The 21,876-nt window shown below is 46.4% G+C and overlaps 1 protein-coding gene across 2 annotated transcripts; it reads left to right on the forward strand.

Annotated features, from left to right (window-relative positions):
* Positions 1-1,107: 1,107 nt before the first annotated feature.
* On the forward strand, positions 1,108-21,547 carry PLAUR (plasminogen activator, urokinase receptor). Of its 2 annotated transcripts, XM_006871359.1 has the most exons (7): positions 1,108-1,156; positions 4,667-4,768; positions 5,717-5,860; positions 16,948-17,117; positions 17,720-17,852; positions 20,247-20,393; positions 21,294-21,547. In XM_006871359.1, exons 1-7 carry the CDS (start codon positions 1,108-1,110, stop codon positions 21,545-21,547), a joined length of 999 nt encoding a protein of 332 aa, XP_006871421.1. The 2 variants fall into 2 exon arrangements, with proteins under 2 accessions (XP_006871421.1, XP_006871422.1); XM_006871360.1 differs by lacking the exon at positions 17,720-17,852 and having other exon boundaries at positions 16,948-17,106; positions 20,244-20,393.
* The last annotated feature ends 329 nt before the right edge of the window (positions 21,548-21,876 follow it).

The raw sequence follows: 21,876 nt of genomic DNA on the forward strand, positions 1-21,876 counted from the left end.
ATAGCATTTGCCCCTAAACACTTCAATAGGTATATATTAAGAATAAGAATATTTTCCCACATTACCACAAAACCATTCTTCCCTCCCACCCCAAAAGTGTTTTTGGGTAAACTAAAGTGGAGGGTGGGAGAAAAAGAGGAAGGCTCCCAATGAGATGGATTGGCACCATGGTGGACGTGAAATCAGGGCTGGGCTCAGGCATAGCCATGATTGTGAGGTTGGCCCAGGACCAGGCAGAGTTTCTTCTGTTGTTTATGGGGTCGCTATGAGTTGGCACCTACCAACAATACACATGTTGCTATTTCATTTCCCAATATTATAGCGTTCTCTAAATGATCAGAGAACTTTGCCACAGTACCATTATTCCTCCTAACAAAACCTCCTAATATTATGCAACAATCAAGGAGCCCTGGTGGTGTGGTGGGTTAAGCGTTGGGCTGCTAACACCCACCGAGTTGGCCACCTGCTCCCGGGTTGGGAGATGAGGATGTTTTGCTCCTGTGGATATTACATCCTAAGGGGTAGTTCTAAGGAGCTCTGGTAGCGTAGTGGTTACGACTCGGGCTGCGAACCTTAAGGTCAGCGGTTCGAAACTACCAGCCGCTCCGCGGGAGAAAGATGAGGCTTTCTACTCCCGTAAAGATTTACACCCTCGGAAACCCTGTACAGGGTCGCTATGGGTCAGAACCGACTCGACGGCACTTAACAGCAAGGGGTAGTTCTACTTTGTCAATCTGCAGCCAAATTTCTGTTCCTGTTTCACAAAGGAGGGAAGTGAGGAGTGAGGCATCTGGCCGGAGGTTAGACAGCAGGAAAAGACAGAACTGGAATTTGCCTTCAGGCAGTTTGAGGAGAGACTGTGACCACCGACAATGAGTCAGGAGAGAGCCAGTCCCTCACTCCCTCCTCTCCTGGCCGCACCCGGAGTAGGGAAGTGTGTGTGGGTGTGTGTGTGTGTGTGTGTGTAAGAGGAGGCGGCTTAGCTGACTCGCTCTTTCGCAAAAAGTTTGGGGGAGGAGTCCCCGGGGCCACAAAACTGTTGCCTTGTTCGGTGCCAGTCCGAGAGGAGTGGTGCGGAGCGCCGCGCAGAGGAGCTACCTGCCAGCTATGGGTCATCCACGGCTACTGCTGCTGCTGGCTCTCACCTGCATCCCAGGTAGGGCTGCGCAGACGCCTGCGCGGGAAACCGGCTCTGGTGAGGGGTGGGGAAGGCTGTCAGGGCCTGAGGGATTGGGAAGGAGGAAGTAGTCACTAATCCCATCCTGAGTATAATAATCCGCAGTGCCTGGCACACAAGAATTCCTTGATCGAAGGCATTTAACACAATCGCTCTTCAACGAGGGATCCTAGATGGTCAGTGGTTAAGCGTTCCACTGCTAACCGAAAAGTGTGTCATTTGAACCCACCGGTCGCGCCTTGGGGGAAAGACATGCCCTTCAGTTTCCATAATTACTGACAGCCTCGGAAACCCTACGAGGCAATTCTGTTGCGTCCATTAGGGTCATTATGTGTCGGAATCCACTCGGTGGCAGTGGATTTGACTTGGGAGTCGATTCTTTGGCTCTCTTTGTGCCGGGCTCCTTACTGGGCGGAAGGAACCAGGATTAGCTCCGTAGCACAGAGAGGTTCAGTAATTGGCCGGAGTCACACAGCCGGTCCTGGAAGAAGTGGGTTTCTGACCCTTCCATGGAGTCCCCAGCGGAGGCTCCCACTCTGTCGGAGAACCACAAGCTTATTTTACAGAAGGTCCAGCGAGAGGCAGACCGAGCTCAGAGCAACAAGGGTTTGAAGAGGTGGGTGGGGGTAGGGGGTAGGGGATGGGATCCAGGGCTTGTCCCTTGAGGACACTGCCCTTTCACTAATGCCTCGCCTACGTGGCTCTTTAGCCTGCTTCCCCCGGAAAACGAGGGGTGAGGGAGACCGGTTGAGAAATGAAAGGAAATTGAGAAGGAACTGAGTCAGGTCACGGCGGGTGTGAAGGGGGTCGGATAAGAGATGAATAACTCGGAAGGCTCTCCAGGCCGCTGGGGGCCCGAAAATGAATAACGGGTGGGGACGCTAAACTCGAGCGCTGGAGAGAGAGGTCAGCTAAGGATTTGGTGGGAGGGGTTAAAACTTTGGGATGGACTGATGGGCAAGGCGCCGTGGGTTAAGCATTGCGCTGTTAACCACAAGGCCACCAGCTGTTCCGCGGGAGAAAGATGGGGCAGTCAGCTTCTGTAAAGATTTACAGCCTCGAAACTCCCGTGGGACAGTTCCGTTCTGTCCAATAGGTTGCTATGAATGTCCGAAAGGGGTTTGATTTTTTGGGGTGGTGGGTGGGGAAGTCGCCCTAATTGTTGTTGTTGTTGTTAAGTGCCATCGAGTCGGTTCCAACCCATAACGACCCTGTATAGGGTTTCCGATGAGTGGCTGGTGAGCTTGAACTGGCGACCTTGCGGTTCAAATCGACTTTGCAGTCTAGCGCATTAACTCACAGTACCAGATTTTTTGGGTGATGGGTGGGAAAGTAGCCTTGATGGAGAAGTAGCCCAGTAGTGTAGTGGTTAAGCGCCCATGGCTAACCCAAAGGTGAGCACTTTGAACTCTCCAGTCACGCGTGGGAGAAAGGTTGAAGACTGTCTTCTCCCATAAAGATATTCCGCCTTGTAAACCCTATGAGGCTCTTCTACTCTGCCCTATAGGACCGCTGTGAGTAGGAATCCACCAGATAGCCGTGGGTTTGGGTTGTTAGGTGGAAGAGAATTTTGGGGGAGGAGAATGGGTGGGGTAAAACCGTGAGGAGAAGCTGGAGAGCAGGGCTAGAACTTCCGGAAGGACTGATGGGCTGAAGGAGAATATTGTTGTTGTTAAGTGCCGTAGAGTCGTTTGTTACCCATGTTGTTGTTGTTAAGTGTCGTGGAGTCAGTTCTGACTCATAGCGACCCTGCACAGGGTTTCCGAGGCTGTAAATCTTTACGGGAGCAGAACGCCTCATCTTTCTCCCGCGGAACTTTCCCGCTGGTAGTTTCGAACTGCTGACCTTGCGGTTCACAGCCCGATTCGTAACCACTATGCTACCAGAGCACCCCGTATAGCGACAACTCATAGCGACCGTGTATAGGGTTCCCAGGGAGCAGCTGGTGAGATTGAACCACCGACCTTCCGCTTCAAACCGACTTTGCAGTCCTGCGCATTAGCTCACAGGAAGAGAATGTTAGGGAGGGGCTATTGAGTGGGTCTAGAATATGGCAGTTTAAAGGCTTGGCTGCTAACAGGGTGGAGGTTCCAACCCACCCTGAAGCTCCGGCAAAGATTGTTGTTGTTAAGTGCCATTGAGTCTGTTCCAACTCATAGCGACCCTGTATAGGGTTTCCAAGGAGCCGCTGGTGGGTTTGAACCACCAACCTTGTGGTTAACAGACCAGTGCTTAACCTACAACGCCACACCAGGACTCCCTGGTAAAGATTGTTGTTGGTAAGTGCGGTCCAGATGTTTCTGACTCATAGCGACCCTGTACATGGCTTCTGAGGAGCGGCCGGTGAGTTTCAACCGCCAACCTTGTGGTTCAAACCGACCTTACACACCAGGACTCCCTGGTAAAGATTTGTTATTGTTGTTAAATTGTTACATGCGGAAGAATCTATTCTGATGCATAGCGACCCTGTATGGACTCCCTGGTAAAGATTTGTTATTGTTGTTAAATTGTTACATGCGGAAGAATCTATTCTGATGCATAGCGACCCTGTATGGACTCCCTGGTAAAGATTTGTTGTTAAGTGCCCTAGAATCGATTCTGATTCATAGCGACCTCTATAGGGTTTCCAAGGAGCAGCTGGTGAGTTTGAACGGCCAGCCTTGCGGTTCAAACCGTCCTTTCTGTCCAGTGCTTATCTTACAGAGCCACACCAGGGCTACAACCTAACAAACCCTACAGGCCGTTCTAGTCTGTTACTTGGGGTCACTAGGAGTCAGAAATCCACTAGAGGGCACCTCAGAACAACAGAACCTGGACTCTCTCGTGAGCAGGGAGAGTTTAGAACTGGGAGAATCCTGTAGAATTTAAAGAAAGAGGGGGCAAAGTGAGCAAAGAACGCCCCTAGGAGAGCTGGGGGATGTGGGAAAGGGCCTAAACCTGGGCAGAGCTCTGAGGTCTAAACAGGCAGAGAGGGCGGAGCTCGTATTCAGGACACACCCCTCAAGGACAAAATTGAAAGAGAAACCGATTTAGACCCACAAAGAGAGGGGCTGTGGGCTGACGCTCCAGGGGGTAGGGGAGTGGGGGGCGGGCGGAAGGGGCAGGCTTGCAGGGTATACCCTTTGCTTGAATGATGCATGGAGGGGATTGTAATCATGGCAATGAAACGATACACTATAGGATGAATGTAAAGCTAATGTTCTCCCATGTAAACTATCACATACTTCACAATAAAACATTTGAAAAAAAAAAGGGAAACAGAGGATGGTAGGATTTTAGTGGAGTACTTGTGGGGGCAGATAAGACCGGTGGGCTAGAGATAGAAATGTCACTGGAGCCAGCGTTGGAACAGAACCCGAAGCTGGGACGTGAGTGGACTAAGTCCGGAGGCTGGATCTTGGTATTGGGACCTGTGGGTGGAAAAGGGAATCCTAGCGAGGAGCATCTAACAACCTTGCCTCCTTCCTCCCTCCGTCCCTCCGCCTGTAGTTTCCTGGGGCCTTCAATGCCTGCTGTGTGAGAGGAATGGGCCTTGTCAAATGGACACGGGCCAGGACCTTTGTAGGACCACCGTCCTGAGAGTGTGGGAAGGTGAGTCCCCCACTGAAACGCAAGGGGGGTTGGTGCTAGAGACCAAGCAACCTTAGTCACCAGCAATCAGAGAAATGCACACAAAATGCACATTTGGCAAGCATTTAACCATCTGACAACAGCTGGTTGATGGGGATGCCTAGCACCCGATCACACTGGTGGTAAATGTTGTTAAGTGCCTTTGAGTTGGTTCCAACTCATAGCGCCCCTGTATAGGATTTCTGAGGAGCAACTGGTGGGTTTGAACTGCCGACCTTGTGGTTAACAGCCCAATGCTCATCCTGTAGCACCACACCAGGCATCTACTGCACAGTTTGACACTATCCGGTACACTGGAGATTAGCACCACGACAGCCAGCAGTTTGAGTCCTAGAACCATGGTGATGGTGTGCCGTGGAGTCGGTTCCCACTCATAGTGACCCTGTATAGGGTTTCCGAAGCTGTCACTCTCGTCATCTTTCTCCACTGGTGAATTTGACCTACTAACCTGTGGTTAACAGCATAGAAACTCCCAAAAGTAGGTAGGAATCATGGCTTAGTCAAGTTGACACCTGATCCCAACCATCATAAAGCTCCATACACCTTATTGGTGTGGTCTCAGCCAATCACTATACGAGAGTCACAAAGGCTGTAGATAGAAGGCCTATATCAAGTCACTCTGTTCCACAGTAAATTTGAAGCATTTCCCTTTAAATATTCCTATTGGAGGCACCTCCCTGCTGAGCTCATTAAACTAAAGGAGCAGATGGATCTAGAAGGTCCTGGTGACACTGTTGCCACTGACGGGATAGGCTTCCGGTATGGGGGGGTTGGGGTGGTGGATAACCCTGGGAGAGACAGAATTAAAGCCAAACAAGACAAGAGACATGACAGGGGTTAGTTCTAAGAGTGTCAAAAGCTTGTTGGGTCCAGGGAGCTTCTGGGGTGACACATATATATTCCTTACAGAGGGCGAAGAGCAGGTGGTGGTGGAGAAAGGATGTGCCCACCGGGAGAAGACCACCAGAAGCATGAGCTACCGAACCGGTCCACAGATCATCACCCTGTCAGAGACTGTGTGCGATTCAGACTTGTGCAACCAACCCGACCCCAGTGAGTAGGGCAGCCCTTGCCCTCAACCAACCTCAACTCATCTGCTTTGCCATCCTAATCCCAACCCAATTCCACCCCAAGTACATGCCCAATCCCATCTCTAGCTCAGTCATATCCCCAGTTTATTCCTAATCCTATCCCCGTCTCCAGTCCTAACCCAGTCCCATCTCCAACTCACTCTCAAACCTATCTGCAACCTTATTCCCATCCCTCAACCCAGTACCACCCTTAACTCATTCTCAACCCTCTCTCCAACCTTATCTGCATTCCCAACCCATTCTCATTCCCAGTCCCATCCCCAACTTCATTTTACCCCAACACTATCTCCAACTCAAACCCATCCCGTTTCAAACACATCCCTAACCCCATCCACAGATCACCCCCCGTACTCTTCTCAGATGGTCTCACTCCACGTCCAATTACATTCTCTCTCCAACCTCATTCCCATTCCTAACCCTCCCTCCATCCTGCACATGCTTCTGTTGATGGTCGTTACATGTCAGATGAGGGAACCTTTGTGGCACAATGGCTAAACCCTTGACTACTAACACAAAGGTCAGTGATTCAAACCCACCATCCACTTGCACCCCAGGAGAACGGTATAAAGATTTACCATCTTGGAAACCCTGTGGGACTTTTGTATACTGTCCTATAGGTGTACTATGTGTCAGGAAAGATTTGACAACAATGAATTTGGTTTGGGGCTTTATATACAGAAGATGTCAGAGTCCTGGTGTGGTGGTATAGAAACTCCCAGGCTTGGCCACATGTGCCCAGGAACACAGGTACAAGAAGACTTCACAAGAGTAGGTAGGACTCATGGCCTAGTCAAGTTGACACTTGATACAACTACAAGGTTAGTTTGAACTTCAAGGTTGGTGGTTCAACTATACCAGCTGCTCCTCGGAAACCCTATACAGGGTCAGCATGAGTCAGAACAGACTCTACTGCACTTAACAACAACAACATATAAAATGTAAGAACTGCCATGAGACACTCCCATGTACATACCCACTCTAAAGGTAGGTGAGGTGGCCCACTGGTGTTGTGCCATCTGACTTTTCCATGGCAGCTCAGATGCTGAGCCGCCAAGATCAAAGTCGAGACTCGTAGTCCTTAATGACAATCAAAAAAGGAGGAAAGGGATTGTAACCATGGCAATGAAACAATATACAATAGGATGAATGTAAAACTAATGTTCTCCCATGTACCCATGTAAAGTATCACATAATTCACAATAAAACTTTAAAAAAAAAAAAAAGAGGAGGAGGGAAGCAGATGGACTAAGGCAGGCTGGGAAAGTTGCTGGGATGGATAGATGGTTCTTGACTTGGGCAGGGAAAAAGACAGTAAGACAAAAGAACCAATACCTTTTGGTCTTACTTATAGGAAATAGCCAAATATACTAGCGTAGTGGTTATGAATCGGGCTGCAAACCGCAAGGTCAGCAGTTCGAAACTACCAGCTGCTCTGCGGGAGAAAGATGAGGCGTTCTGCTCCCGTAAAGATTTACAGCCTCGGAAACTCTGTACAGGGTCGCTATGAGTCAGAACCGACTCCACGGCACATAACAACAACAAATCAAAATCGAAAGTGCTTATCAGGACTGGAAGGGAGGAGGGGAGGGAGGGTTATTGATTAAGAAGCACTGAATTAATAATGTTAATGGTGCCAGAAAATATCAGAAAAGGACAGTGATTATGGTTGTACAACACAGAGAATGTAATCAATGTTACCGAATTATACAATGCAGAAATGGCTGTATTGTCAAATGTTTTATGTATGTTTTTGCCACTCTTTTAAAAATAAAAAAATGTGAAGCAACTTCCAAATAAACCCTTTCGCAGAACTGCATGGCTTTAGCCTGGAATCAGGGTAAGAAAAAGACCTTGGTTGTTGTTAATTACTATGGAGTTGATGCTGACTCGTAGTGACCCCGTATAGTGTTTCTGAAGTTCTAAATCCTGGTGTGGTGCTGTAGGATAATGCACTGGACCGCAAGGTCGGTTTGAACTGCAAGGTCAACGGTTCAAACTCACCAGCTTCTCCTCGGAAACCCTATACAGAGTTGCTATGAACTGGAACCGACTCAATGGCAATTAACAACAGCAAATCTTTGTGGGAGTAGAAAGCCTCATCTTTGTCCTGCAGAGTGGCTAGTGGGCTTGACCCATAGACCTTGTGGTTCACAGTGCAGTGCTTACCTTACTGAGCCACCACGCTAATTGTTAATGTTGATAGTTCCTGTTGCTGCTTACCACCCAGTTGATTGTGCCTCTTGGGAATCCCGTGTGTGCAGAGTAGAATTGCTCCACAGGATTTTCAAGGCTAGGATCTTCAGGAAGGAGATTGCTTGTTTTCCAAGACACCTCCAGTCAAGTACTTAACTATTTGTACCACCCAGGGACTTGAAAAAAGACTAAACCAAAAATCAAACCCACTGCAATCAAGTAGATTCCGACTCCGAATATGAGTTTTCCGAGACTGTAAATCTTTCCTGGAACAGACAGTCTCATCTTTCCCCTAAAGAGTGACTGGTGGGTTTGAACTGCTGAGCTTGCCGTTAACAGTCCAGTGTTTATCCTGTAGTACCACCAGGGCTCTGAGAAAAAGACTTCTTGTTGTTAAGTGCTGTCGAATCAGTTCTAAATCATAATGACCCTGTATAGGGTTCCCAAGGCTGTTAATCTTGGAATCTGTGGGAGCAGAAAGCCTCATCTTTCTCCTGCAGACCGTCTGGAAAACTATAACCATCAACCTTATAGTTTGCAGTCCAGTGCTTATCTACAGTGATACCAGGGCTCCAAGAAAAGACTTGTTGTTGTTGTTGTTAAGTGCTGTTGAGTTGGTTCCAACCCATAGTGAACCCTGCATAGGGTTTCCAAGGAACGGCTGGTGGGTTTGAACATTGACCTCACGTTAGCAGTCTAGTGCTTATCCTATAGCGCCACGCACCAGGACTCCGAGAAAAAAACATAAAGAGGGTCCAATTCCTCAAATTCCCACCAAAGAAAAAGGGACTGGATTCATGTTGAATGGACAAGCAGAGATTTCTCCCTTTGTCTCTGGTGAGGAAGGAAATCATTTCAGGCTGGTTCGCTACAGTGATGTCAGGGAGCAGGGTTGCTGTTAAGTGCCACTGAGTTGGTTCTGACCCATAGTGACCCTGTAAAAGGTTTCCAAAGAGCAGCTGGTGAGCTTGAACCACCAACCTTGCAGTTCAAACAGCTTTGCAGTCTGACACATTAACCCATAGCGCCACAAAAATTAGTGTTTTCTTGCTTTTCATCCTTCATCTAGACCCCAAACTATAGTCTTCTGGTAGTGACTGGATGAGATGTTTGTTTTCTAGATATTAACAAGAAAGAGGAGGCCAACCTCTCTCTGTCCAAAGCGCTCAAGGAAAAAACTAATACTTGGGTCTAAGTAATACTCAGAATGAAAAATTATTTTTCAAAATATCTAATAGCGTTGATGAATGCCTTCCAACCAATCAGATGCTGAACAATCAGGAAGGACTCCTGGAAGTCCCATGCTGGGCCTGGTATTACCCCTTTAACTGATAGATTATGGAGGCCTATCTTGGGGGAGAGTTGTCAGTGGTCAACGTCCACCAGGGAGCTCAGGACAGTGTCTGTGAATTGGGTCGGTTCTGATGCCTAGTGACCCTACACATAACAGAAGGAAACACTGCCCAGTTCTGTGCCATCTTCACAATTGTTACACTTGAGTCCATTGCTGCTGCAACTGTGCCAATCCATTTTCTTGGGGGTCTTCCTCTTTTTCACTGAACCTCCACTTTGCCAAGAATACCTTTCTCCAGGTACTGGTCCCTCCTGATGACATTTCCGATGTATGAGAGACAAAGTCTGGCCATTGCCATTCTGGCCTCTAAGGAGCGTTCTGACTATACTTTTTCCAACATAGATTTGTCTCTTCTTCTGGCAGTCCATGGTACATGCAATATTCTTTGCCAACACCATAATTCAAATGCATTGATTCTTCTGTGATCTTGCTTATTCATTGCCCATTTTTCACATGCATATGGGACGATTGAAAATACGAAGGTTTGGGTCAGGGACACCTTAGTTCTCAAACTGACATCTTGTTTTTTTGAAAACTTTAAAGAGGTCTTTTGCAGGAAATTTACCTAATGCAATATGCCATTTGATTTCTTGACTGCTGCTTCCATGAGTATTGATTATGGATGCAAGCAAATTGAAGTCTTTGACAACTGCAATCTTTTCTCCATTTATCATGATGCTATTCATTGGGCCAGTTGTGAAGATTCTCATTTTCTTTATATTGAAATGCAGTCCATACTGGATTGTAGTCTTTGGTCCTCATCAGAAAGTATTTAATACATGTGCAAGTTATTTAATAATTGATAAGTCCTGGTGTGGTGCTATAGGATGAACACTGGACTGCTAACCACAAAGTTGGTAGCTCGCCCCCTCTTTGGAAACCCAATACAGAGTTGCTATGAGTCAGAACCAACTCGATGACACTTAACAATGGGCTTGTATAAGCCCCAATTTTTTTTTTAATTCTGCAAAAGTTTTTCTTTTCATTTTTAATAGACCTTATCTTTTTAATTTTTGATGCACACATACAAAATTTTAAAAATATATTCATTTGAATGTCCAGAGGGTACATTCTGCAAGCTGCCTTTCTATCTGCAGGCACACAACCTTGCTCAGTCCACGGGCCTGCAGCTGCTCTGTCTATCCATGCCAACACCTCTGCCACCATCTCTGCTATCAATGCTTTTCTAGGTAGGAATCTCACATTCCACTCATGCTCTTCTTTCTTGATGCTCCTGGAATTGTCTGTTCCTGAAATGAAACCCGTTTCTTTTATACTGACTGACTTAAATAATTTATTTTGCTATTTGTTGTTGAGAAAAGCATACATCAATTCAAATATCTGCATTCAATTCAGTAATCATGATTACATTCTCCCAGTTGTCCAACCATTCTTACCCTTTCTTCCTGAGTTGTTCTTCCTCCATGGACATGAACTCCCTGCCAATCTAATCACTTCCTGTCTAATCTTTCGAGTTGCCATTGTTGATTTGATCCCATATAGATAGAATCTGAGGAGCCCTGGTGGCATTGTGAATAAGCGTTAGACTGTTAACTGCAAGGTTGGTGGTTCAAAACCACCAGCCATTCCATGGGAGAAAAATTAGTTTGTTTGCTCCCATAAAGATTTACCGTCTCAGGAACCGTATAAAGGATTGCTATGAGTCAGAATCAACTCAATGGCAGTAACGTTGGGGTTTATAGATAGATGCTAAAAGAACACAATGCTCAAGGCAGACATTCTTGACCAGTTAAGCTAAACAGCCCCACTTCTCATCCCTGATTGTGTTCACTTGAAGAGATGGTTTAATTGTAAACTCAAACTCATTGTTGTGGGGTCTGTCCTTTGATGCTGGGGCACCATAGTGACCAAGATCGCCTCAGGCCCTGACCTCCTGGTACTTCTAGTCCAGTGTATATGGTGGCGGTAACAGACCCAGGGATTGTCCAAGCTGGTTGGGGTTGGGAGTGGGGAGATGCAGGCAGAAGGGTGTGGACCAGGATGGGGAAGTAGATCAAGGCTGGGTAGCGGGGTCAGAGCTGAGATGGGGAAAGTATAGCCCAAAATGATTAGGACCAGGACGGGGAAGGCTTCTGCCAGCAGGGTAAGAACTGAAACAGGAATCACAGGTCAGAATGGTTAAGGATGGTATGGGTGAGGAGAAGGGACTGTAAGAACTCAGAAAAGACAGATCTTGAAGAATGAATAGGAGTCAGACTGTCCAAAAGTCAATGAAAGGGATTTTATAGACAGAAGAGCAGCAGATACAAAGGCCTAGTTGTTGTTGTTGTTGAGTGCCGCCAAGTTGGTTCTGATTCATAGCGACCCTGTATAGGGTTTCCAAGGAGTGGCTGGTGAGTTTGAACCACCAACCTTGAGGTTCAAACTGACCTTGCAGTCCAGCATATTAACCCACAGCGCCACCCCAGGGCTCCCACAAAGGCCTTGTGGTGAGTGAAAATAACATGATTGGAGGAAGGAAAAATGGAGAGAGAGAGAGAGGCAAGTGAAATTGATGAGGTCATATCATAAGGGTCTTCTAGTTAATGGAATGTAAGCAGCTATGGTAGCACAGTGGTTATGAATCAGGCTGCGAACTGCAAGGTCAGCAGTTCGAAACTACCAGCTGTTCCGTGGGTCTGCTCCCGTAAAGATTTACAGCCTTGGAAACCCTGTGCAGGGTCCATATGAGTCGAAACCGACTACATGGCACATAACCACCACCACCAGTCAATGGAATGCAGACTTCATCTTGGGTTTAATATGTCACAATCAGATTTGCATTAAAAAAAAAATTATTCTGACCTTAAGTGAAAGTTGGATTGGAGGAAAGCAAGAGTGGGTGTGGGAAGACCAACTTGGAGATGGATGCAGTAGTCCAGATAAAGTAGAGGGTAGCTGAACTAGGGTACCAACTATGCAAGTAGAAAGGGGTGATTGGATTTAACAGCTGTTTAGCAGGTAGGTGAGCAGGCCTTGGTGACAGATTCGATATGCAGGTAGATGTCTTGTTTTTTTCATGATGGAGTTGCTTATGCCAGACTAACCCTCCGGCCAATGACAACTTTAAAAACTGTAATTACAAAGCTATAAATGATAAACACCATTTGAAGTTGCTGGCGAGCCGCAGGTGCAGGCAGGAACTTGAGACACCACCATCTTTTAAATTAGGGCAGCATGAACGTTGAGTTCCACAGTCAACCTGGTTTTTTCCCAAAATGCACTTTCTAACCCGCTGCAGTGGGAGGGAAACGAAGTGCCAACGGAACGACAGTCACTGGATTAGACAGACGTTGGAGTTTGGGGCTGCCAGAGTGTCTGGAAATGGAGAAGTAAAATCCTAGAATGGATGGGACCCACAGAGAAAAGAGACCCCCAAATCTTCATACAGATTTCCCCTGAGTCATTGGCAAGTTGGACATGCATAGGATGAGATTCCAGGAAACTCAGTGGAAATTAGCTAAGAAGCTACAGAACTGAACAAGGGTTCCAGCAGACATGTGATGCCGGAAAGACAGGTTGCCAAATTGGAGAGACCTTGGTAACCACCTCAGGCTTCTCTCTAAGAACACACCCTATAATTAAGGGCCACACTGAGAGACCAGCCCTAAAAAAAACCTTATGTTGTTATGTCCCATTGAGTTTATTTCAACTCATACTAACCCCGTAGGGTTTTCTTAGTTATAATATTTACAGGACCAGATCACCAGATCTTTCTCCCACAGAGCCACAGGGTTGTTGTTGTTAAGTGCCGTGGAGTCAGTTCCAACTCATAGTGACCCTGCACAGGGTTTCCGATGCTGTAAATCTTTACGGGAGCAGAAAGCCTCATCTTTTTCCTGTGAAACATCTGGTAGTTTTGAACTGCTGAACTTGAGGCTAGGAGCCTGATTCATAACCACTACGCTACCAGAGCCACTGGATAGATCTGAACTAACAACCTTCCGCTTAGCAGCTGAGAATTTAATTGTTGCACTGCCTTAAAACAGGGCTTCTTAAAAAAGCCAACAGTTGATAGGAAAGAAACCTATCCCTCATTGGACAAGAGAACATCATTTAGAGTCTTTAAATTTTGTCTGTCTTCTTGGATCAACTATTAACACTCACGGAAGCAGCAGTCAAGAAATCAAACAACATATTGCATTAAGCAAATCTGCTGCACAAGACCTTTTTAAAGTGTTGAAGAGCAAAGATGTCAGCTTGAGGACTAAGGTGTGCCTGACCCAAGTCATGATATTTTCAGTAACCTCATATGCATGAGAAAGCTGGACAGTGAATAAGGAAGACCGTAGAAGAATTGATGCTTTTGAGTTATGGTGTTGGAGGAGAATATTGAAAGTACCATGGGATGCGAAAAGAACCAACAGATCGTGTTGGAAGAAGTGCAGCCAGAGTGCTCTTTGGAGGCCAAGATGGACAAAACTTCATCTCTCATACTTTGGACATATTGTCAAGTGTCACTGGAGAAGGATATCATGTTTGGTAAGGTAGAGGGTCAGAGAAAGAGAGGAAGACCACCAAAGAGACGGATTGGCCAAGTGGCAGCATCGATGGACTCAAGTGTGGCAACAATAGTGAGGTTGGCCCAGGATTGGGCAGTGTTTCGTTCTGCTGTGCATAAGGTCGCTATGGGTCGGTACTGACTCGATGGCACCTAACAACAACAACAACAACAAGTGTTTGGCATCTGATCAAAACTTATAAGGTATGCTGAAAAAAATAAAAAGGACCATTTGACTGGAAACCAAGAGAAAAACCAAACCATAGAAAGAGACTTGTAGCGATTCAGGTATTGGTGTAATCAAACAGAGAATTTTTAAATGGCTTTGACACAGTGCCAGCAACAATGGGCTCAAACATAACAAGTGTGAGGATGGCACAGGACTGGGCAGGGTTTCCTTCTGTGGTGCAGAGGGGTCGCTGTGAGTTGGAACTTACTCGCCAGTACCTAACAACAACCACATGATCAATATGTTCAAGAATATAGAGAAAAGGCGAAGAAATCATAGCAAAGATTTGGAGTCTGGTTCTTAATAGAATCAAAACAAAATATAAAACAATGATTGAAATGAAGAACTCAATAGCTATGCTTAATTATTGTTGTTGTTAAGTTCCAACCCATAGCGACCCTGTATAGGGTTTCCAAGGAGCAACTAATGAGCTTGAACCACTGACCCTGCAGTTCAAACAGACTTTGTAGTCCAGTGCATTAACCCACAGCATCACCCCAGGACTCCAATGTGCTTAATAGAAGATTAGAAATAATAAAACAAACGGACTAGAAAAGTAGAAGATGGGTCACTAGAAATAGCTGGATTGATGCATAGACATGGAGGATGAAGGGAGACTGCCCCAGGGGACTAGATGGGCCCACCTAAGAGATGTGAGATTCTGGAGAAAGGTGCCAGTTTAAGGAGAAGATGGAGATATTAGTTTGGGACAAGTAGATATTCAGTGTTTGAGAGACAGCCAGTGGGCATCCCGTAGGTAGTTAGATGTCCAGGTCTGAAGCTCAGAGAGAATCAGGAGTGGAGAGAGATTTGTGAATGAGCAGCATGTTGGTGGAAATGAAGCCAATGTCAAAGGATAGCATCCTCAAGGGAGAAAGTATCTACTGTAAGAAATGAAAAGAGGCTAAGGCAGAACCCCAAGGTTCACTTGCATTTAGAAGAATGATGTACAAAGATTTCACAAAGGAGACCCATAAGTCATGTGAGTTTGCTATCTTGGCAGCATTGGTAGTTCTTGTTTTCATTCTCAAGGGAGTCCACAAGTGCAAAGTTTTTTCTTTGAAGGGAGAATTAAGTTTTGGATGGATATGATTCACCTAATTATGGCTCCTGGCATGCCAACTGAGAACCTTGGCTAAGGCAGCCTTCTTACTTCTCTAAGACTTGGCCCAAACTCAACTTGGATATCTGAGGTTAGGAAGGGAAGGGCATGCCAAGCATGGGGAATGGTGTGAGCCGAGGGGAAATGTTTCCAAAGAAAAGTAACTGATCTAGTGAGAGACAACCTTCTCAAAGGTCAGCAAAGTGAGGCATTGATCCCTGAAACAATTAAGCAGTGTGTTAGTTTGTTACTTATCTATTGCTGCCTGACAGATCATCCCAAGACTTAACAAGAAAATAAACACTTTTTGTTTCATAACATTTCTAAAAGTCAAGAATCTAGGAGATTTTGGTTAGGTGGATCTCTCATGAAGTTGCAATTAAGATGTCAGCCAAGATAGTTTCACTCACATGGCTGATTTGGCTCCCATGACTTGGGCAAAGACAGATGGACTTCCCCACAGAGCTGCTTGGGAGTCCCTACAACATGGAGGCTGGCTTCCCCCAGAGTACGAAATCTACAAGAGAAGCTGACAGAATGTGCAATACCTTATGATTTAGTCCCAGCTGTCATTACCTATTGGTTACCTATTCTTTATGGGAAAGAACAACATAAGGGTGTGCGTACCAGAAGGCAGGGGGCACTGGGGGCTTGCTACCACCAGGTTTTAAACATTTGTTTACTCATTCATTCATTCAGTTAGCAAATAGATATTGACTGTCTTCTCTGAGTTGGGATCTTTTCTCTTGCGTGGTCCTGGGACACAGTGGTAACTGAATTACAACCCTGGTACTCCCTTCAGAGGGCTCACAATCCAGAGGGAGAAACAGATCTGTTAGCAGACAGTGAAGACCCAGAGTGAGCAAAACTGGGATAGAAGAATCCAAGGGGCTGTGGGAACCCAGAGGAGATGCCTGATCCAGCCTGGGAGGTCCGGGAGGTCTGGGAGGGCTTTGTGGAGGAGATGGAGTTAAAGAGGACACCTTAAAGAAGGAGCAGAAGTTAGGAAAAGATGTTCTAAGAAAAGGCAACAACGTACACAAAAGTCTGGATATGAGTTAGCACGTGGGAAGTCAAGGGTGACGTAAAGTTGACCACTAACCTAAAGGTTGTTGGTTTGAACCCTCCCGATAGCACCATGAAAGAAAGTTCTAGCAATCTGCTTCCAGAAAGATTACAGCCAAGAAAACCCTGCGGAGAATTACTACTCTGTAACCTATAGGGTCACCATGCATCAGCATCAACTTGGTTTGGGGTGGGAAGTCAATGTGGAGTGGAGAGTCTGAAGCCACAACAATGAGAGATGAGGACAGGTGGCCAGGACTTGAATTCCACACTGAGGAGTTTAGAGTTTCTTCTGAGGGCAGTGGGGAGCCATGAAAGGGTTTGGAACAGAGGAAAGACAAGGTCAGATCTCAGTGTTAAAAATACCTTTTATGGCCGTGTAGGGAAATACCAAGGAACAGGGGCAAAACTGGAAACCAAGAGGAGGTCTGAGTTAGATGTGGCCATGGGACTAGAAAAGAAGAGATGGGATCCCAGAAAAATCAAGGAGGCAGAATGGGCTTGATGATTGGCCGAGGGTGAGATAAGGAGGCTGTGATTTTGAGATGAGTCTTCAAGGGAGCTGGATCGCCAGAAATCTCACCCTCCTGCTTCTGTCCAATCAGGGCCGCCTTCTACCTTCCCCCGAAGCCGTTATCTCGAATGTGCCTCCTGTGCCTCATCAGACATGAGCTGTGAGAGGGGCCGGGACCAGAGCCTGCAATGCCGAAACCCAGAAGAACAGTGCCTAGAGGTGGTGACTCACCGGTACCTGGAAGGTGAGCCCCAACTGCCAGCAACTCCTCACCCCTCACCCCTACTTTGCTCCTTCCCAAGGCTGCACTTAGCAACCCTCCAAATAACAGTGATTTAAACAAGGTAGAAAGTTAGTTCTCCCATCCACAAGAATCCATAAGTAAGAAATCCAGAGCTGCTCGGATAGTTTCACAGTCACTAGGAACCCAAATGTCTTCCATTTTTAAGATTGCCTCATGGTCTGAGATGGCTGCTGGAGCTCCAGACCTCATGTTCAAGTTCCAAGAAGAAGGAAAGGGAAACGAAGGGGTCAAAAGCACACAGCTTTTAAATAAGAAGAATCCCTTCTAGAAATTCCATAAAAGCACTTCTGCTTACATCACAATGGGCAGAATTTAGGATATGAACTGGACTGCTAACCTCAACATTGACAGTTCAAACCACCGAGCTGCTCTGAGAGAGTGAATTAATAAGGCTATCTTCTTCCAAAAAGATTTACCACCTCAAAAACCCCCCTACAGGGTAACTAAGAGTTTGCTTGTTTTGTTTAGATGTATGATTTCCCCAAATGAATGATTACTGGGATGACAAATCCAATCTTAGAGCCTCACATTTGACCTCTCTCCTCTGCCCAATCCAGAGAATTCAGGGGAGGAGCCTCACATCCGAGGCTGTGGTTACCTCCCGGGCTGCCCAGGCCCGGCTGGTTTCCACAACAACTATACCTTCCACTTCCTGCGCTGCTGCAACACCACCAAATGCAATGGGGGCCCAGGTAAGGAGCTGGGGGCCCAATATGAGGCCTGGGAGGGGAGCAAGGCGGTAGATGGTCACACAAACACTGACAGACAGAACACGGCTCTGTTTTCTCCTGAGAAACAAGCCTATCCAGTCTTTCCTCAAAGAGGGATTTTGTAGGAATTCAATACATTAAGCAATGGACTACGAACCACAAAGTCGGTGGTTCGAGCCTACCTGTTACGCCACAGGAGAAAGATGAGGCTTTCTGCTCCTGCAAAGATTTAAAATCTCAGAAACCCTATATAGGATCACTATGAGTCAGAATCGATTCCACAGCACTTAACAGAAATAATCATTGGTCCCTTTGTTGTTGTTAAGTGCCGTCGAGTCGGTTCCGACCCATAGCGACCCTGTACAGAGTTTCGAAGGGTGTAAATCTTTACGGGAGTAGAAAGCCTCATCGTTCTCGCGCGGAGCCGCTGGTAGTTTCGAACCGCTGACCTTAAGGTTCGCATCCCAATTCGTAACCACTACGCTACCAGAGCTCCTTAAGGACCCCTAATAGTGTAGTGTGTTATGAGCTTGCCTGCTAACTACAAGGTTAACAGTTGAGATCTACCTGCCGCTCCATGGAAGGTAGATGAGGCTTTCTCCTCCTGCTAAGATTTACAGCTTCCGAAACCCAACACAGGATCGCTAGGAGTCGGAACTGACTCGATAGCACAGAACCACCCCCACCACCATCAACCCTTGGGAGTCCCCTAGTGGCTCAAACAATGAAGCACTCAGTAGTTAACAGAAAGTTTCATGGTTTAAATCCACCCAGAGATACCTCAGAAGAAAGATTTGTGATCGACTCCCCCAAAATCAATTATTTAAAAGCCTATGGAACACAGTTCTACTCTGATGCACATGGGGACCATCAAGTACGAATTGATTCAGTGGCTACTGGGTTTGTGTGTGTGTGTGTGTTTTGTTTATCAACTCTTTGCTTTGGAATCCTGGTGTGACACTGTAGAATAAGCTATGGGCTGCTGACTTCAAGGTCAGTGGTTCAAACCCACAAGCCACTCCTCGGAAACCCTGTACAGGGTTGTTATGAGTTGAAACCATCCTTATGACACTTAACAACTACAATGCTTTTTGCCTGTTAGATCTGAGTCCTCTGCTGCTCCCTACCTCCACTGCCAGGTCCCTGGTCCACATCACCATCACTTCTCCCCCGGGTTGTTGCAATTCCTGCCTAAGGTTTCACAAATGACAGCAGCAAGGCAGATTTTTTAAACGATAGATAAATCAGATCATGCCATTCCTCTGCCATAAGCACTTAAATGACTTGCTATTTTCTATAAAACCCAAAAAGACTTCCTATGAACTATGTCAATGGCACCTGCCTGCCTCACGATCTTCATGCAGTTTCTGCAACCGTCAAACTCTCTCCTGCCTCATGGCCTTTGCACATACACTATCCTTCTCCTGGAATACCTCTCCTGGCAGAACTTCTCCTGGCTGACTGCTATTTCTTATCCAGTAGGTCTCAGCTTTAATGGATTGATCATCCTCAGGGAACACTTCCCTCTGCCCCCTCTCCAGTATAATCTGGAGCTCTTAAGTGGCGCTGTGGTTCAGCACCATACCGCTAACCAAAAGGTTGGGTTGGTGGTACAAACTCACCAGCCACTCCTTCAAAACCCTCTAAAGGGTTGCTATGAGTCAGAACTGATTTGAAGGCACTTAATAACGACAACAAAAATGCTATTCTGTCTCTCTAAACCAACATTGTCTGATGGAACATTCTATAGTGATACAGATTGTCTGTATCTCTGATGTCCAATATGGTAGCTCCTAGCCATATGAGTCCTGGGTGGCGCTATAGGTTAATGCGCTGGACTGAAAAGTCAATTTGAACCATAAGGTAGGTGGTTCAAGCTCACCAGCTGCTCCTAGGAAACCCTATACAGGGTTGCTATGGGTCATAACTGACTCGATGGCACTAAACAACAAGAAATCTTTGTAGGAGCAGAAAGTCTCATCTCTTTCTCACAGGGCACCTGGTGGGCTCAAATCGGTTCATAGTGCAGTCCTTACCCTACAGAGCTACCAGTCTCCCGCAAGTCCTAGTTGTTGTTGTTAAATGCCATTGAGTCAGTTCTGACTCATAGCGACCCTGTATAGGATTTCCAAACAGCAGCAGTAAGTTTGAACCACTGACCTTGAGGTTAGCAGTCCCGTTCTTTTTCTACAAGTCCTAGACAACTTCCCCAAAGAAATTGCCGTTCCAATGTCTGACCACTAGGTGGCTCTATGTCAGCTCAGGCTCAGAATTGGGAGTCCTGGAGAGTACTTGCATCACTTTGAGAGAATCAACAGGAAGGAGAGGGTCCCCCATGCTAATTTCTGGTCTCTGTATCTCTTGCCTTCTCCTAAGTTACAGAACTTCAGAACTTGCCACTGAATGACTTCCAGTGTTATAGCTGTGAGGGAAACAGCACCCACGGATGTTCCTCAGAAGAAACTACCCTCATCACCTGCCGAGGCCCCATGACGCAGTGTCTGGAAGCCACAGGCTCCAATGGTAATGCCATTTGGTGGCTTGGAGGAGATACTTATGGAATGCGGGCAGGGGGCGTGCGGTATGCTAGAAGTTGACTTTCAGTTAAACTGGGCTTCACTGAGGTGCATCTTCCTATGGAAAAGATAGAGCTTCCCTCAGGAGGGTGGAAATTGTTGAAAGGAATTGGGGTTTGTCCGTTAGGAAATGGACATTCCACTAAGGTTATGTGGACTCCTTGGGGGTGGGCTGTAAGATTTCCTGTAGGTGGGTGGAACTTCCTGTGGACATCATAGGCCTTCATTCTGTTAAGTCCTGGAAGTGTTTTCCTCCTCCAGGGGTTCCCAGACTTTTGAGTCTCAAGATTGCTTTACACTCTTAAAAACCATTGTGCGTGGGGATGTTATCTATCTAACAATATTAGAAATGAAAGCCAAGACCAGGTTAAAATATTTATTTGTTTAAAATAACAATAACAAACCCAGTATATGTTAACATACTTTTTAAAAAAAAATGAAGCAAAAACCTATATATTTTCTGAAACAAAAATATTTCATAAGAAGAGCAGCATTTATTTTTACCATTTTTCACATCTCTTTAACATCTGGCTTAATAGAAGTCAGCTGGCTCCTCCTATCTGCTTCTGTGTTCAGTCTCTTACAATATTACATGTTCTGTACTTTCTGGAAAACTCCATTTGTGAGGGAATGAGAGTGGGAAAGGCACATAATGTCTTGGCATTGTTATGGTTTATGACATTGAAAACTGCTTTCTTCAGGGACAGTGGAAAAGGGGCCCACCACACAATGGTATATAATCCAGTGAGAATTCCAGGTCTAAGAACTGGAAATCTCTGAGAGATTCCAGAGACTCCCTGAAGGCCAAGAAAGACCAAGTCTCTCACACAGTCTTCTCTTTCTTCAGAGCTGGGGGCCCCAAGCTACACAGTAAGAGGCTGTGCCACCCACTCCTGGTGCCAAGGTCTCCATATGGCGGAATCCTTCAGAATGACCCATCTCAATGTCTCATGCTGTTCGGGAAACGGCTGTAACCACCCAGCCCGCGACACCCAGCCCCGCAAGGGGAGAGCCTCCCAGCCTGGCCCAACCCACCTCAGCCTCACCATTACCCTGCTTATGAGCGCAAGACTGTGGGGAGGCACTCTTCTGTGGACTTGAACCTAGAAACATCCCTGCCCTGGCTGGATCCAGTGGACCCCTTTGCCTTTTCCTCAGCTCCCAGCCGTGCCTTTCTGTGTGACCTCAGGCCAGTGTACTGCCCTCTCTGGGTCTCAGTTTTCCCAGCTGTCAAAATGCCTACCTCAAAGAGTTGTCATGAGAACCAGAGGAGAAAAGCTGGAGAAAGGTTTCAGGCCAGCAGGAGGACCCATGTTATTATTAAAATTGTCATCGCTATTGTTATTAATATTTTTATTATTTAATATGAGGCTTTCTACTCCCGTAAAGATTTACACCCTCGGAAACCCTGTACAGGGTCGCTATGGGTC

Source organism: Chrysochloris asiatica, unplaced genomic scaffold, assembly GCF_000296735.1.
Source record: "Chrysochloris asiatica unplaced genomic scaffold, ChrAsi1.0 scaffold00168, whole genome shotgun sequence".
Classification (NCBI taxonomy): domain Eukaryota; kingdom Metazoa; phylum Chordata; class Mammalia; order Afrosoricida; family Chrysochloridae; genus Chrysochloris; species Chrysochloris asiatica.